We start from the raw sequence: 18,485 nt of genomic DNA, 5'->3' as shown, positions 1-18,485 counted from the left end.
AATAGCTGCTAGATATCAGTGAGAGAAACTGTTTACTGTTTATTGCTTTCCAATGTTTGATCTACAGGAATTCCCCGACTTATGTAAGGGTTGCGTTCCGCAGAGCGCTACTTAAGTTGGAATTTCCCCCATGCTTGTGCAGCACTCGCACCTGTGCTCGCTGAATTGATTGAATGAAAAATGAAATGTTTGATGAACACGTGAATAGAATTATTTATTGTATCTATTCATTTTTTATCTCGTGTGCAGGAAAATTACAAAAGCGTGCAATTTAAAAAAATTATAAATTACAAAAAAAGAGAGGAGACAGTCATAACGTCAGTAAGTTTTACCTTTTGAGCATCATTGCTAGAATTGCCGTCTTCAGCTGATAAGTACGCCGCTGCGGAGGTTGAGGAGATTTAGAAGGGGTCAGCCGCTCAACCTTATGAAAGAACATATTAATGGATGATAGCTTTTTTAATTTCATCGTAGATTTCTTTGTAGCAAGCAAGCATATCATTTACTCCTCTGTTAACTTAAGAATCGTTCGCTGTCAGGATCCATCTGCTTAAACCTCGCTATTGCCGATGAGGAGCCGAGATGAAGCATCTCGGCTCCTCATTTGATTCATCTTGAGCTTCATCAGCGTTTTCTTCTTTCACTATCGCTGCCTGCAAGTCAATAAGTTCTTCATTAGATAATTCCTTCTTTTCTTCCTTTATTAACTCCTCCATGTCTTTGGCATCAACCTCCAACTGAAGTAGCTCTGCAACCTTTACAATCATCTGTAACCTCTTAATATGATTCATCTTTTTAAGATCCTTCGAAGCCTTTTACGTGCGGTGGGCATATTTTCTTCCATGCGCCATTTAAACAACTTTTAGTAATTTCCGCCCAGGCCTTAATATTTAAGATGCCATGGTAAATATTGTAAGATTTCCAAAAGTCTCTTATGTAAAATTTTTCTCATTGTCTACTGCAGACAATGCCTGAGCTAATGTTGTGGGTAAATAGTATACTTTTAAATTTGAAATAACTCCCTGATCCATAGGTTGGATGAGTGAAGTCGTGTTTGGCAGTAGAAATATGACTCTCATGTTCGAATTGAAATCATCTAGATGTGTAGGATGTCCAGGAACATTATCTGATAGAAGCAAAATCTTGAAAGGAACGTCATTGTCTTTCCAATATTTTTCAATGAAAAATATTGTAAAGAAATATTGGAATGAAGCAGCATTTAAACTAATCCTCAAAGAGATATATTGTTATCCGTGCTCTCTGGTTCAATCAGTTGTTGTTTGGTTTTTTAGGAGCATTAGCAACTAAGGCCATATTGCTCCGGGATATGTTATCCGTGCTCTCTGGTTCAATCAGTTGTTGTTTGGTTTTTTAGGAGCATTAGCAACTAAGGCCATATTGCTCCGGGATATGCGGTGGTCATTCCCTGACCTTTCCGCATCCTCCGTATTTGGTGGTGATGGGCTCGAACCCCGGTCTAATCAAGAAGCGTGTGCTAGCACTGCTGCTCCTTCCCACCTGGCTACGGAGGCGCCCGGTTCAATCAGAAATGCACAGGTAGGATGGCTTTATTGATACCCTTAAATGCACGAGGATATCCAGAATGGTACACAAGCAATGGTTTTAATCTGTAATCTCCCGCTGCATTAGCCCCAAGCAAGAGCCACACTCTTGCTTGGGGCTAATGCAGCGGGAGATTACAGATTTCTTTTGACGCCTTGAAACCTGGTATTGTATTTTCCTCTTTGGCAATGTATGTTCGATCCGGCATTTTTTTCCAATACAGAGCAGTCTCCTCAATGTTAAAAATTTGCTGCATTGAATAGCCTCCTTCATCAATAATTTTTCCCAACACATCACAAAATTTCTCTGCAACTGCAGAATCGGCACTGGTGACTTCACTGTATACTTTTAACATTGTGGAAACCAGCACGATGCTTGAACCTATTAAACCACCTGTTGCTTGCCACGAACTTGGGTTGCGGTTTGTTATACATATCCTTAATATCTTTATAAATACTTGTTACTTTTGCTTGAATTGTCACTAGACTCAGCGGCACTTGCTTCTGAATCTGATTTTACATCCATATTATTAATAGCTTTTCCACCTTCGATATAGCACCTGAATGCTGTTTTGTGATCACTTTTGATCTTAAATGCGTCGATCCTTTGACATGTTCTTTTATACGAGCACTGTCCCTTAAAATAGTATTCACTGATGGAGCAGCGAGACCTAATTCCGTGCAGTAGATGACAAACTTTGCCCTGCTTCGTATTTCTTTATCATTTTCATCTTCATTTCTAAATCAATTTTGTTTCGTTTCCTGGCACTACCACCACTTGCACTTTTCGTTGGTCACTTCCCCTTCATCATTGTCATATCTAAATAGGAATGAAGAGAAGTCTCTGAAAATTTGTTTTTTATATGATTGCAGATTTCAGTGAAGGGGAACACATTTCATGGCATAAAAACCCACACAATTGCAGTTATCGGTATTATTGCAAATGCAATAAGATCGAGTTTACTACCAATTATTAATAATTAGATGCACTAACAGAAAAGCCCAATAAACCGTAAAGTGCATATTGTTTTTGGTCGTAGCCCCCAGAAGCGTCCTTTAGAAACTATCACAAAGGCATTCAAAATTGATTCTTATAACGGGAACATATAATAACGATGAAAGGGTAATGCAATTTCCATTATAAATATGACCCTTTTAGAGAGATAAATAGCTTTTATATAGCGAAATTTTCAACTTCTAAGGACTTGAAACGAATTACAAAAAAAAAATTAGTGTTATTCGGTTCACGTTACGACACTTTCAAGATATCTCCATTTATTCCGATGGGATGCAAAATATGTTTCCACGATTTTTTTTTTTTTGTTTGTACCAGCCGGCAAAAACTTGCGTAAAGTTGAATTTCCGTAAGTTGGGGAGTTTCTGTATTTGTGTGTGTGTGTGTGTATATATATATATATATATATTTTTTTTAATTTTAATTCTTATTTTTCTAATTTGTTTGGCTATATGTAAAGTATATACAGGGTAATTCACTGCCAGTGCGACAAACTTGCAGGATGTGTAGGTAGCACAAAGACGAATCGGAATCACATAGCATTGCAGGGTCCGAAATGCCTTCATCATGCGGTAGAGGACGTTGAACGGGAGGTCGCGTGAACAGCGACTGCACTGGAAGTCTGCATTTGCGAACCGGTTCACGAGGCAGTAGGATGGACGAGTATTCAAACGTTAAACTGGCCGACATGCACCTCGCGTATGGAGCTGCGGACTGTAACGGGCATGCCGCTCTGCGCTTGTACCAGGAACGTTTCCTGCACAGGCGTGCTCCTCATCAAACAATTTTTGCATGTGTGCACAGAAAGTTACGTGAGACTGGTTGTTTCACGAGAGGTACCATGAATCGAGAGCGAATGACGAGGATGCTAGACAATGAGGAGAATGTCCTATGTCTTGCAGAAGGCAATCCGAGTAAGAGTACTCGAGCGATAGGCCAACGATTGGGTATTTCCCAATCCACTGTATGGAGGATACTGTCGACAAATGAAATGAGTTCATACCATCTGCAACGTGTCCAATCATTGGAGCCTGCGGATTATCCACTCCGGAGGACTTTTGCTACTTGGTTTCTTCAACAGAGTGCGGCAGACGCCTCTGTAGCCAGGTGGGAAGGAGCAGCAGTGCGGAGCACACGCTTCTTGATTAGACCGGGGTTCGAGCCCGTCACCACCAAATATGGAGGATGCGGAAAGGTCAAGGAATGACCACCGCATATCTCGGAGCAATATGGCCTTAGTTGCTAATGCTCCTAAAAAAAAAAAAACCAACAAAACAAACAAAAACAGAGTGCGGCAGACAGCGCATTTGCTGCATCCAGATGAGGCAAGTTTCACAAGAGAAGGAACCTTCAATCAACATAACGCCCATTTGTGGGCTTTGGAGAACCCCCATGGTACGCGAACACGTGCAACTCAACGCTGTTTCTCTGTCAGTGTTTGGGCCGGCATTGTTGGAGACCACCTCATTGGACCGTACCTTCTGCCCCCTTGTCTGGACGGTAGGGCATACTTGATTTTTCTACAGCAAGTCCTGCCCGAACTTATTGAAGAAGCACATGTTCCTCAGTCATTGCGCCACTCAATGTGGTTCCAGCATGATGGGGCTCCCCCACATTACACCAATGACGTCCGCCAACACCTAAACGTTACATTGGATAGGTCGTGGTGGTGGTCCAGTTCATTGGCCTGCTAGATCGCCGGACCTATCATGCCTGGACTTCTTCTGCTGGGGTCAAACGAAGACATTGGTGTATGAGACCCCCATTGATTCAGTTGAGGACCTCTTCGCTTGCATCTTTCTCTAACTGCCAGGACTCTTCCAGAACGTTAGGGATTCCATGCGGCGGCGCTGTGAAGCCTGTGCGACTGCTTCTGGTTGAACTTTCAAACACCTTCTGTAGCATGGCTTTTTGCCAGTGTAAAACTTGTCATTAAAATGATTTCTGTTACATTAACGAGTTGCTGTTTCTGTTCTTTTTCTTTGCTCACGCGATCTCCCACATGACGAAGGCATTTCGGACCCTGAAATGCTATGTGATTCCGATTCGTCTTTGTGCCCCCTACACCTCCTGCAAGTTTGTCGCACTGGTAGTGAATCACCCTGTATGTGTGTGTGTGTATATATATATATATATATATATAGTGGATATGGCAATTAGTTAACAGTTATAAACGTAAGATAATTAATTATAATGGTGATACAATCAGAGAAAACCTAAACAAAGAACCTAACAAGGGAGAGAAGGGGTGTGTAGATATATATATATATATATATATATATATATACCCCTGGGTGCTAGAATGACTGAATTCATATTCCAACTCCACATTGTAAACGTATAGTAATTCGATTATCTGGATTGCATGTGACAAATACATAATAAATATTAAATGACAGATAAAAATATGTAGCAGATATTGTGTTGCACAGCAAGGTGAAACAGTAGGTAGCGGGCAGTACACATGCCAGTATGGCATGTAATAGTTCAGCATTTGGAAATACACATCTTCTGGGTACGGCTAACCAAAGCACTTGTTCATTTTGTGAGTGGGTATTTTTTCGACTGTGGTTTATAAAATAAAAATGTTTAATACCGATATTTCACCAAAAGGAAAATGCATTGTGCACGTTAAAAGATAAAATGGCTTTAATTAAGGTCTTGAAAAGGGGTTCATTGGAATGTTTTCTGGCTGAGAAATTGGCACATCAGCAATCTCAGACATAAAGAAAAATAGTGAAACCATCATAAAATTCTCTACTCATCTGATGAATGAGGATGGTAATTATCATGTAAAGTTATGAGAAAAGCAGCTTCAAAATGAAGTTGAAGAGGCTGCCTGCATGTGGTTTTTTTCAATAGCAACCTTCTGGACAGCTAATATCTGGTCATTTAATGTGAAAATCTACATTTTTTTTAAATACAAAATTAAATGGAGACCCTAACTTCAAAGCAAGTTCTGATTAGCTCAGAAAGTTTAAGGCACACATGGTATTAGAGAACTTGAAATTTATGGAGAAAAGCTTTCTGCGAACATATCTTCAGCAAACATTTTTATAGAAATATTGAAGTTGTTTGTAGAGGAGATGCTGATGAGCCTGGTTTAAACTGAAAAGCACTCAACAGCAAATCATTAGCCTCATGCCATGAGAGTACTGCACCAGTTTATATGATTATATGTTCTTCACCAACAGGTGAAGAACATATAAACATAATGGTTTGTGCCAATTCAACTGGCAGACACTGATTGCTGTTGTTTCTTATCAGGAAGTCAAAAATTCCTAGATGCTTCAACTGTGCTCCCAGTTATGTATGATCATCAGAAAAAAAAGCATGGATGAATATTGAAATTTTCAAACAATGTAATAGAAAAACTTTCTTTCTATAAGTGAAAGTATATCAAAAATAAAAGAAGGAAAAATATTATTATTACTTGATAATGCACCTTCACATCCGTCAATAGAATTCTTAAACCAGATTGATAGAATGGTTATGGTTAAGTTTTTTCCGCCAAACGTTACATCTGTAATACAATCAATGTGTAATGGAAACACTAAAATGCCTGCATTGAAAACACTTAATGGTTCTTATTAGCTGATGACAATGACAAGAAACAGTTATAAATTTCTTTTAAAAAATCAATTTGAAGGAGTGTTGCTTCAAGTTAGCCTTCTGTGAAATTCTTTAGATGTATCAACATTGAAAAAAAAAAAAAAAAATCATGGAACAAAATCTTCAAAAGGCTGTTCAGAAGTTCTGATGACAGTAACACAAATGAAAACATTATAAAAGAAGTCAAGGAAACATTAAGATAAATTTAAATATATAGAGATTGCAATGAAGAAGATGCCAGTGCACGGTTAAATTCTGATTTTGTTGATTCTGGATTCCAAATTTTGAATGATGGTGAAATAATTGAGTCCTTGTTGAACATGGAAGCAGAGGAACAGGACTAGGAAAAGCTTCATGTTTGAAGCTTTTCAATGTTTAGAGGTTGCTCTGAAGTGATTTGAGAGATGGGAAGAATGTAACAGAAGACAACTTTTATGTGTATGTGATTTGGCAGCTATGAAAAGGAGAGCAACTTTTAAACAAATATCAATGTGACTTTTTTCAAAAAACAATTTTCTTTATGTACATTATTTTATTATGTAATTTGAATATTTTTTTAAAAATAAAACATGTAAAATGATTTTTTCCTTGTTCAATTATATAGATTTTTTTGCTATCTGGACACCTTACATCCCTGTTTAATCAAGTTTCTGCTGTATAAAAGAGAACTATATTTAATTTATGAAAGATAAAAAAATAATAATAAATTTGTTGTCTGATGTAATGTAACAATTAAGGAAATTGTAGCATTTTTTACAAAATATAGTTTATTGATAAGCTTAAGTGAAAAGAATTTTGGTATTTTATCCATTTGCTGCATTTTTCAGTGTAATTTTTAAAAAAATTTTATTCTGTTTTTCAGAGCAATGTGATGAGGGAATAGGTAGCATGAGCCCATCAGAGAGTGAACCCAGTATTGATGATTTAAGGCAAGAGATGATTGAGTTAAGGGTACAGTTAGATAGAGAAAGAAAGCTGCGCATGCATCTGGAAGAACAAACAAGGAACTTGGAAGCACAGTTATATCCTGAACGCATTCGAGAAATTGCTCACCAGGTACAGTTGCAGTACCAGCAGCGTGTAACAGATGTAAGTTTATTTAATTTTTTTTTTTATTCTTTTGAATTAAAATTCGAAGTCAATTAAAAAATGAATAGCAAATGCTTAGAAAACGGTTCTCACCTTGTATAAATCTGCAATAAAATATTTTTGGTAGACCACCATCTACCAAAAATATTTTATTGCAGATTTATACAAGGTGAGTACCATTTTCTAAGCATTTGCTATTCATTTTTTAGTCAGATTTATCAGTATTATAAGGATACTATAATTTCACTAATTTGAAGTCGATTAGTATGTCAGGGAGGTTTACAGGAAAAAAAATTCCATTTCACTTTTTATTTTTTAATATAGACAAAATAAAACCCACTTTTACTGATAGATAAAGTGTGCTTAGGCAGATTGTGGAGAAATATTCATCAAAGCAAATAAATGCTTTGTTTCATAATTTTTTTTTTTTTTTTTTCCCTGAAAACATTCAGTATGATCAGTCACAGCCAATCACAGGTAATGCGAATGAAAAACAATTACAGTTGGTCTTAGATTTAAGTACAGGTTTTTGATAATTTGCATATTTGGAAATTTGAGTGTTTGGTATTACTTTGCTGTTGCCAACAAGTGTTGATGGTGTGACTTGTTGGTGGGCTGCAAATATTTGGCATTTGAGATCACTTCGTTAAACACAGCTGTACACTGTGCACATTCTTAGAGAGTGAGCCCTGGTGGCAGATAAAGAGTAGTAGTGGCATGTGATGCAAGAAAGCAAGTGTATGAGCTTATGCAGCATCAGCCAAAAAAAAAAAAAAAACCCACACCATTCACTCCGAATGCCTGTCCAGTTCTTCCTTAAATTTATTCAACCTATCAACTTCCACAATGACAGATGGAAGTTTTATTTCAGCAATTAACCACCCGTTGGCGAAAGGAAAATTTCCGCACATCTATTCTACATCTGTCCTTTCTTAATTTGAATTTATGCCCCCTTAGGTTCGTAATCCGAACAAGTGGAAGGATCCCATCAGATCACTGCGTAGGTGCCTAGTCTCAGCCACTGCAATTTGCAGAACTTAAGCCTCTCTTGGTAAGTGGATCCCTTCATTCCCCTCACCAATCTTGTTGCCCTTCTCTGTACACGCTCAAGCAAATCGGCATCCTTTCTAAAATGAGGTCTCCAGACCTGTACGGAGTACTTAAGACATGGCCTGACCATTGTCTTATACAGAGGGACAATCATTTGTCAAGGTTAAACTTCAGTTGCCACTTCTTAGCACATCTTCCCAAATTATCTAGATCCTGTTGCAGTAGCACACTGCCATTACTGTAATTAACGACCCAGCCAATCTTTGTATCATCTGCAAACTTCGACACTAAGCCTGATATACCTTCATCAATATCATTGATAAATATACAAAACAACAGTGGACCCAACACCAAACCCTGTGGGACTCCACTAAAAACATTAGTCCACGAAGAGCAGCACCTATTAATTACCACCCTCAGTCTTCTCCTACTCACCATCCTTTTATCCATTGTAGAAACTTACCCTTAATACCATTCTGCTCCAATTTGTACAATATTAGTCTTCAATGCGCAACAGTGTCAAAAGCTTTCCTGAAATCCAAAAATATCAAAATTATTTTTTGCATCCAGTTCCTTTGTAACCACATCATAATAACCAATCAAATTTGTCAAACAAGGCTTTCCCTTAACAAACCCATGCTGTGTTTGAATTATTGCTGCAGTCTTGTCTAGATGATCCTGCAATGCATCTTTAACCAGTGACTCCAGTGACTCCTGGAACAGAAGTTAAACTAACTGGTCTGTAATTACTCGTGTCACCCTTCGATCCCCCTTTGTGAATTGGGGATACATTTGCACATCTCCAGTCCGTGGGAACCTCCCCTGAGTCCAAGGATGTTCTCATAATTATGGCTAAGGGTTTGCTTAGTTGCTTTGCCACCTCCTTTAATATAACTGGATAGATCCCATCCACCCCAGGTGCCTTTCTTATGTTTAACTTCAACAATTTCTCCTCCACTTTGCTCTCCGTTATTACAAAATCATTAAGCACCCTGCTACAATTTGATAACCTTCTGCCATTTTCAAACTTTAATAATTCCTCACGTGTGAATGTAGATGCAAAATACTCATTCAGTTTGTTTGCTATCTGAGCAGGATCATCAACAGTCAAACCATCGATGTTAAGTGGACCAATCAGATTCAACCCCTTCCTTTTAGAGTTTATATAAGTAAAGAAATCCTTGCTGTTTTTCTTAGCATCTTTTGCCAAAGATTTCTCGTAATCTGCCATAGGCTTCTGAGTCGCTTGATAATTTATATGCATCCCATGCATTTTTCTTCTCTGTTACAAGTCTCATTGGTTCATTTGATAACCATTTAGGCCTAAACCTTGAACAATATTTTTTAATAGGTATGAAACTTTTAGTAGCATCCACGATTAATTCCTTGAATGCTTCCCACTTAGAATTTACTGTTGGTAACCATCATCAGTTGATCCCACTGTACAGAATTTAAAAACTGAGCTTTTTTGATAATTTGCATATTTATAGAATGAATGAATCAATCAATGCCTTCAGAAAAAAAGAAATTTCATTTATAAGCATATTAGTAAAATTACATTCGCCAGTCACCTATGATTTGATAGGCAGTTGGAGGTAGCAGTAAAAGAGACTCTCTTTATCAGTGCACATCTATATATAGCAACACCACATTTTGTGATTATACTACCATTTTTTCCCCCCATGTATTATAAGTTTTATTTAGAAAACTGTTTCATTCATTATTTGTGGAACTTGATAAACATTATGAAGATGACAGAAAACAGAAATGGTACAGTTCAGCCAGTACTTGTTCTCTGTAGCACTCCCTATATTTTGACACCCTCCTCCAGAATTGTGTTCTGTTCCTCTGGAGTAACAGTACTCAAACACTTTGGAATGAGTTACCATTGGCAGGTGTGTGGGTGCCTGAGAGGTTCCAAAACTAACTTTTCTTTCTGATTTTCCAGTCAGTTGTAATTTGTAATGCATGCCTTTGAAGGTGTGTTCTTTGATATTGCTATTGGAAATGGAGTTTAACAGATGCTGTAATTAACAAGAAAATGGCTTAATTTGCTGGACAAACTGGAAATGCAAAGCACTTCCCATTTATGACAAGGAGAAACTTTGAAATTATCTGTTTATTGTCCAAAAAGTTATTGCCTCTGAGTAATTTACACCTATGTGTTAATATTCTGTAGCTGTTTGTTCTGGCACAAGTTTCCTGTGTCCATGGCTGCAGTCTTGTGCACTATTTCTTGCGTATTACAAAAATATATACTTCATGCATCCTCCTGCCTGGTGGTGTTATGGGAAAGGGAGTGCCTACTCGGGTTCTAATTAACAGAAGCTAATTGAATTGTTTATAAAACTTCTTTTTAGGAACTGGAATTTCCTGGTAGTTTAGCTGACTGTGCAGTAGTACTGTTTAGCAATGCTGTTTTCAGTTTGTTTCTAATCACTTCTGGTTTACATATTGTTTATATGCATTTTGTGTTCATGTGATTGATTTTAGTTTATCATAGGTAAATAAGACCAGTACAGATAGTTTCAACTTCTCTCTCTCCTTTTTTTTTTTAAAGGGTCGTAATAGATTAAGTGAGTTGGCTAGTGCTAATAACACAAAGGTGAAAAGCTATTGGAAAAACTTAATTGCAAACTGAATTTAACATAAAAAAAAAAAAAAAAAAAATTGGGAGAGTGCTAGATTTACACTACATCAGTGGTTTGAGTGTGATTTGACAATTATCAGTATTACAAGCTATTATTATAAATAAAGTAATTACAGTATATATATTCCGTATTTCCCCATGTATAAGATGCACCTTTTTTTCGAAAAATTTGGGGTCTAAAAACTGGGTGCGTCTTATACAGTGGTTGTAGATTTTTTTTTTACTTGCATTTCCTGCTTTTTCGCACTTGTCTTTGCGCTCATTTTTCCGCACTTGTTACCGGTATATTAGGTTACGTTTTGCCACGTTCTGCCCAGAAATGGCTCAGAAAAGATTTTCGTACAGTGCTGAATTCAAGTTAAAAGTGATCCAGTTTGCAAAAGTGAATGGAAATCGTGCTGCTGATAAGTTTGGTCCTCCTCCAACGAAGAAAACAATCTGAGACTGGCTACGGGAAGAAGAAACCCTACTGAAAATGCCACGGCAGAAGAAGGCTATTAGAGGCAAGTCAGCAAAATGGCCTGATTTAGAGAGAGAGTTGAAGATATGAATTGAAGAGCAAAGGGCAATTGGAATTCCCGTGTCCACAAAGATGGTTCAGCACGAGGCAAGAAAAATTGCTGATGAAAAAGAAGTTACTGATTTCAAAGGAGGACACAATTATTGCTTCAGGTTCATGAAACGGAATGGACTAAGCATGCATACACGCACCAGATTTACCCAAAAGATGCCTGAAAGCTACGAGCAGAAGGTCCTTGAATTTCATCGTTTTGTCATTCAATGTCGGAAGACACATCACTTTGAGTTGGGACAGATTGCAAATATGGACAAAATCCCCCTTCAATTTGATATCCCAAGTAAGAGAACTGTTGATAAGAAGGGGGTGAAAACTAACTGTGAAGACAAGTGGACATGAAAAGAGCCATTATACAGTTGTTCTAGCTTGTGCCGACGGAACTAAGCTGCCTCCTATGCTGATTCTCAAACACAAAACAATGCCAAAAGAAGACATTCCTCGAGGAGTGATTGTCCACGTTCATGACAAGGGTTAGATGGATCAGGATGGGATGAAGATCTGGTTTGAGAAAGTTTGGAGCAGAAGACCAGGTGGGCTCTTACGCAAACCTGCCCTATTGGTGCTTGATCAGTTCAGAGCACTTAACAAAAAATACAAAGAAGATTACTGCAGAGCAAAAAACAAAACTTTCCATCATACCTGGAGTCTTCACATCCCAGCTCCAACCACTTGATGTCAGCATTAACAAACCCTTCAAAGCTGCCATGAGAGACGAATGGAACCAGTGGATGAAGTCTTCTGGGGAGAATTTGACATCATCAGGAAGAGTGAAGAAACCAACTATAGGAGAAGTTTGTACCTGGGTGAAAAGATCCTGGGATAATATCAAGATTGAGATCGTTGTCAAGTCATTTAAGAAGTGTGGCATTTCAAATGCCATAGATGGAACTGAGGATGAGGCAATATATGAAGACAGTGATTCGTGACAAGCTAATGGATGAGAGTTGTGACAGTGATGAGTTGTATGAATTTTATGATGAATAAAACTTGAGTTCAAATAACTTTATGTAATACATTTTTTTTTTTTCAAATTTCAAAAAAAATTTAAGGTGCATCATACATGGGGAAATATGGTATGTTTCTGTTATATTGAGAAAATGGTGCCTTAAAATCAGCCAGAAATGTTGGTCAGGCCAATGAGAGTTAAAATTATTTACATTAATTCTGATAGATAAATATCTCCTGCTTAATGTTCACTTAGTGAACTTATCTGGACTAGAGCAAATACAGTATGATATATGGTATTCATTTATTAATGTACAATAAAAATTATAAAAGCACAGGATGTATTTCTCCCGAATCTTGCCTTTTCAATGTTTTCTAATTTCATTTATTTATTCTTTTCCTTTGTGGTTAGTTTATTACATTTAGTGATATTTCACAGTCTTGGCCTCAGCACTGTTCAGGTTGGTGCTAGTCTAAATTTATTATTTATTGGCTTGTAATCTTGGCTACATATGCCTTTTATTTAATATATTCAGAATTTTGTATACATATTCCATCTATGTCATCCCTTCTTTTTATCTTGGTTCAACTATTGTTGTTTATTTACTTGTTTCTTTGCTTAGCTCCTGCAATTTTCCATTTCTGCCTGCCTCTCTTCTATGTTATATAATGGGCAACATATAGTTGGTTATGCAAAAGCAGATGCTTATTTTCCTGATGTTTTCCCTTTTTTAATCGACTAATTTCACATTTTAAAACTAATACATATGTATAGAAATAATAATAAAAAAAAAATAGAAGTATAATAAAAATCAACAAACATTCTGACAAGATGGCATAGGTGGATTTGTACCTGTCTGAAATTAAAGATATATGTTAGCTATTGAAGAAAGCACTTTTTAAATATTTTACATGACAACTTACAACATTCACTGAGTAATAAAGGATAATCAAAATTTTAAAAAGTGCACTTTTTGAAAATACTGTTACTGGCATTCTAAAATTAGCCCAGTTACTGTTCATATATGCAACACAGAGTTCATTCACAGAAAGGGAAGACAACAAGCAGTAAACAAATGGCATAATTATCATACGTTGCTTGGACCACTACATGTAAACAACACACATGCACACTAGATAACTCAAGAAGGGTGTAGTTCAATAAAATTAGGTGAAGGAGAAAAAACTTCCAAAAAATTGGATTATATAACTCTATCATCTTTATGATTCAATAAACTGAAATTGATTCTAATAAGAGAAAAGTTTTACACACTGCAACACATAAAGGGTTCAGGTTTTCAAGATTTTGATTCAATTAACTATTAAAACATAACCCACTGTACTAAATTTTATTGAATTGTTTTCTGCTGCTAAAAAGTCTGATAAAGTAAAATAAAAAATTCAGTTGTGTACCCTTTAAAACCCCTTCGCTTACTCATAGTGGTACATGGACCATTAAGGGTAAGTGAAAATTAAAAAAAAATAATAATAAATAAAAATTAATAAAAAAATCTGTTGTTTACCTTTAGTGGTCACATGTACCACACTCCACTAGAATATGAAACATTTAAATCCTGTTTCTGAAGTTCCCTTCCACTTAGTTTCTCCAACCCTCACATTCACTTTACCAATATCTAATCAGATAAGAAACAAAGGAATGACAAGAACAAGTAAAGGAAAACATGTATACACGAAAACTTTATTTTGCTTTCATATCAGTTCTACTCCTCTTTATTAAAAAAATTAAAAAGGTAGCTGTTACAGAAATCTTTTAGCTCAAAGTATTCCTTGAGCAACATGATGTGTAGGTAAACTGTTTGAAGAAAATAAAATAATAGTACCTACATTGGTACTATTGTTTATTTTTGAATTGGAAATGTGTACATAATGGAGTCAAATGTTTTGTGGTGTTTTCTTACCACTTCTTTAGTGACTGCAAAAGCAGTAACTATTATTATTACAGAATTCCTAAAATTTTTAGTAGAATTAAACGTTTTAGCAAATCAAACATATAAACATATATATAAATCAAAATAATTGTAAACATATATATAATTCAAATAATTTTGTTTTAAGGTTAACTTTTATATAGTAAATAACACTATACATAAACACAAACACTGTTTTTTGCAATATCGCTGTCACAAAAGATCACCTCATTCAGAAGAACTTGTTGATTTGTTTATGGGTGCAATATATGTAATAAGATAAGGAATTGAGGTTAACAAGGTTAAAACATATATTGGTAATAAGTAAACTACAGTATAATATGTTTCACCTGTGAACAAATCAACAAATTTTTGTGACTGAAGTGATCTTTTGTGACAGTGATATTACAAAGACAGCTGGTAAGTGTTTACATATTATTGTTATTTACTATATAAAAGTAACCTTAAAACAAAAATTTTTGAATTAGATCTAAGTTTGATTTACTAAAACTTAATTCTGTATTATTTAACTCTACTGAAAATTTTAACAATTCCATAATAGTAACCTTAGTTATCACTGTAGTCACTGAAGAAATGGCTTAAAAAAAAAAAAAAATACCATGACACATTTGACCCTATTATGTACATATTTCCAATACACAATAATACCAATATAGGTTTTGAGTGCTTTATTATTTTTTATAGTAAAATTAACAGGTTACGATATCTTATAAGCTAAAATAATTTGTGAGATACAAACACAACAAAGATAAACCCAAATGGTTGGTATTTCTTACTTAATACATATCATTTAATGACTACCTGTCCTGACTTTTGTCCAGACTGTACTTCTAAGTTAATGCTTGTAATACTTTTACATTAATATCATAGGCATCATGGATTTTGGCACTTATAGAAGAAAATTGTTTCTAATATAATTTTTAAACTTCATTGAGCACCACAGATGAAGAATTTTAATCCTTTCTGATGTATCCATATGAATTATTTAATTTTGTAACATGTGTTACCAATAGTTGTAAACTCTTATGTGTTTACAACTATTGGTAGATAGTTTATTATATGTAACATGGAAATAGCTTAAAATCAGTGCTGGATATCACAATTGTTATCCTTAGTTTCTGATTTTGGGCAGAATTGAAGAAATTCTCTGGAATACTGATCCAGAAGTTGATGAAATTGAATCAGGCGACAATAAATAATGTTGAAGATATCATTTCATTCAAAATAAATAAATAAATAAATAAATACCTCAACAAAATTTCATTAAGTAATTAAATATATATATATATATATATTTTTTTTTTTTTAATAACTTTACAAAATGGACTTGATTTTCGATAGGTTCATACTGTTTGGGCAACCAAGTCAAAATAAGAACAAATAAAAGAAATTTATGTACAAAGTTTTAATATTTACAGAATCTAAAAAAACTACTCTGTAAACTCCTGTTGTTTGTTATTTGATTTTTAGGAGCATTAGCAACTAAGGCCATATTGTTCCGGGGATATGCGGTGGTCATTCCCTGACCTTTCCGCATCCTCCATATTTGGTGGTCATGGGCTCGAACCCTGGTCTAATCAAGAAGCACGTGCTATGCACTGCTGCTCCTGGCTACGGAGGCACCCCAAAACTCCTGTTCTAGAAATTTTTTAAAACTAAAAAGTATATTTTAATTTCAAATGTCATAATTTTTTTGATTTCGAAAATGATACATTGGATAGTATACAAAGTATGTTTACCATTGCAATTCAACACATAAGGTGCATCATGTTATGTGAGCATTATTGGCACACTGTTGAAAAGGTTTGTGGGTCCTAAAAAAATTTATTATTTTTAATTGCATCTCTTATAATGTTAAAAATAACTTGCAACATTTAATATGAATGTTGAAGAGCATTTTGCAGTTCAGGACTTAGGCTAGCTATGAGGAATAAAAGCAATTTGAAATAACTCTGTGAGGAATGGAAGTTGTTAATTTAATTAGAATTATTGCTAATATGAAATAATTATAAATTTGTTTAGAATTTGGAAAAGATAGCTAAATTAATAAAGGCTCAAAAATACTTAAATACCACACTTCTCCCTAATGATGACCATTCTAGTCTGCAGAATACAAAGGAAGCATTCTTTATCTTTCCAAAATTTGAAATTAATTTCTGCTAGCACAGTAGAATGTAGCAGTGTTTCCATCCAGCATAACAGATGACATTTCAAGGTGCATAGTCTTAAATTATTTTTAGTCTTTATTCCAAAAAAATATTTAATGCTGCATAAAGCATCCCCCCCCCCCCTTTTTTTTAACATCTGCTGAAGAGTTAAAGCTATTTATTATTAAAATTTATGAGCAGTGTTCTCCCCAGGAACTATCAAATGGGTGCACCACCTGGTGAACGTAACTGACTGCCCAGCTAAAATTTAAGCAATTTTCACAGTACGGCATGGTACTGCACACTGATTTCGGACATACTATGGGAAGTATTACACTTTCCCACCTGGCTACTTCATAATGCCATCCAGCTGGAAAAATTTTCTGGGGAGAACACTGATGAGCTTATTTGCATTTTAAATATATCCACATCCCTGAAGCTAATTGTATAAAGTAATATATTAAAAAGAGGCTTGTACGTATTGGCTGATCTGCTGGTTAATTATCAAATTATAATTGAAATAATTTTTTCTGCAAAAGGAAAATAATAATAATGTCAGCTTAAATGGGTTTAGACTCAATATTGTTAATTAAAATCTAAGTTTTTTTTTTTCTATTTTGCCCTAGTATGTTTTCTCATTAAATGTTTTAAATTTTAGAATCCAGCTGAGGGAGGAAATGAGTCACCACAACTGCTGCTGGAGACAAGGTTATCCAGTCCTCCTTCACATTTATCTAGTGAAGATCTAGATGAAATGGATACATCTCAGGATCCACCTATTGTTGAACAGAGTCCTGTGCATAGTGTTGAAGTTCCACAAGATCTATCAGGAAAAAATAGTAATCCCCTCCTTCACTTGGAGACATCAGCAACTACTACTACTACCACTTCATTTATAATGTCTCCTTCGTCAGAACCTGAAATTACTCATCCACTCCAACAGCCAATGACTGTGTCCATATCTGAGCCAGTAGTTCATCCTCAACCCCGTGCTGCTTATCCAGCAAGTACCTCTCGTCAGAACCTGGAGACAATAGTAGAAGCAATTCGACATTTGGAAGGTGATCATCTGTTCTGTGATGATCCGGAACCACTAAAACAGGACACATTATCAACTTCCCCCCTGTCAGAAACCAGTCAGGTTGATGAGGTCAGTATTAAAGCAGAACCATTACAGACTGTAGAACAAAGGTTGTCCCATCTTTCCAGTTCAAGCACAGAATTTGCCATCAGACAACAGATCATCCAGAGTGCTCCTCTTAATCAGTCACGGCCAGGGGTGATTGTGACCAATCACTCCTAATCCAGTTCAGGTCCACAGCTCATTCCTTTATCAGTGGGTTGTCATTCCACCGTTCACAAATTTATGTTGGCACATACCCACTGGCTGTAAAATATCCATTACATTTCATTGGAGGTTATTTCAGTTCCTTGGGTGCCTTTGCACTGTCTTTTGTCTTGCAGTTTCTTCGCTGGTAGTTATCGTTTGATACAATAGCTTCATTAAGTGGTATGTAAACTAACCTAATACAAATAGTGCTCTTACCATGTAAAGGTTTTTAGCTGTTTGTTTCACATATTTTCACCTCAGTAGACAGGTGTAAATTTTGTCACTGTATCTTACAGTGTGATATTTTGTGGAAAGCATTTAAAAACAGGCTAGAGTACATTCAGTAATTGAAAACTTGTTTTATATATGTGGTAAAGATAAATTTTTGCTGTTGTCAAGAATTAAATCTTAGCACACATGAAATGTAAGACAGCTAAATTTTGTATATATGAAAAAAAAAAAAAAAATTAATGCCTTCAAGACCTAGTGCAAAATTTAACAAAATTTACACAATAGGAAAAACTTATACATGGTTTTAGGTAACACTTAAATTATACCT

The 18,485-nt window shown here is 35.6% G+C and overlaps 1 protein-coding gene across 1 annotated transcript in view; it reads left to right on the top strand.

The window, feature by feature from the left end:
- The window catches only part of crp (transcription factor cropped), an 83,026-nt gene extending 64,809 nt beyond the window's left edge, over positions 1-18,217 (top strand). The window contains exons 4-5 of the mRNA XM_090379951.1: positions 7,052-7,278; positions 17,255-18,217. Coding sequence (XP_090236077.1) covers positions 7,052-7,278; positions 17,255-17,899 — 872 coding nt within the window. The 3' untranslated portion in view covers positions 17,900-18,217. The remainder of the gene's footprint in view (positions 1-7,051; positions 7,279-17,254) is intronic.
- The last annotated feature ends 268 nt before the right edge of the window (positions 18,218-18,485 follow it).

The sequence above is a fragment of the Mastigoproctus giganteus genome, chromosome 8 (assembly GCF_048544385.1).
Source record: "Mastigoproctus giganteus isolate SK-2022 chromosome 8, ASM4854438v1, whole genome shotgun sequence".
NCBI lineage: Eukaryota > Metazoa > Arthropoda > Arachnida > Uropygi > Thelyphonidae > Mastigoproctus > Mastigoproctus giganteus.
Note: the sequence above shows the minus strand (reverse complement) of the source record. Positions and strands in the feature narration are given on the sequence as shown.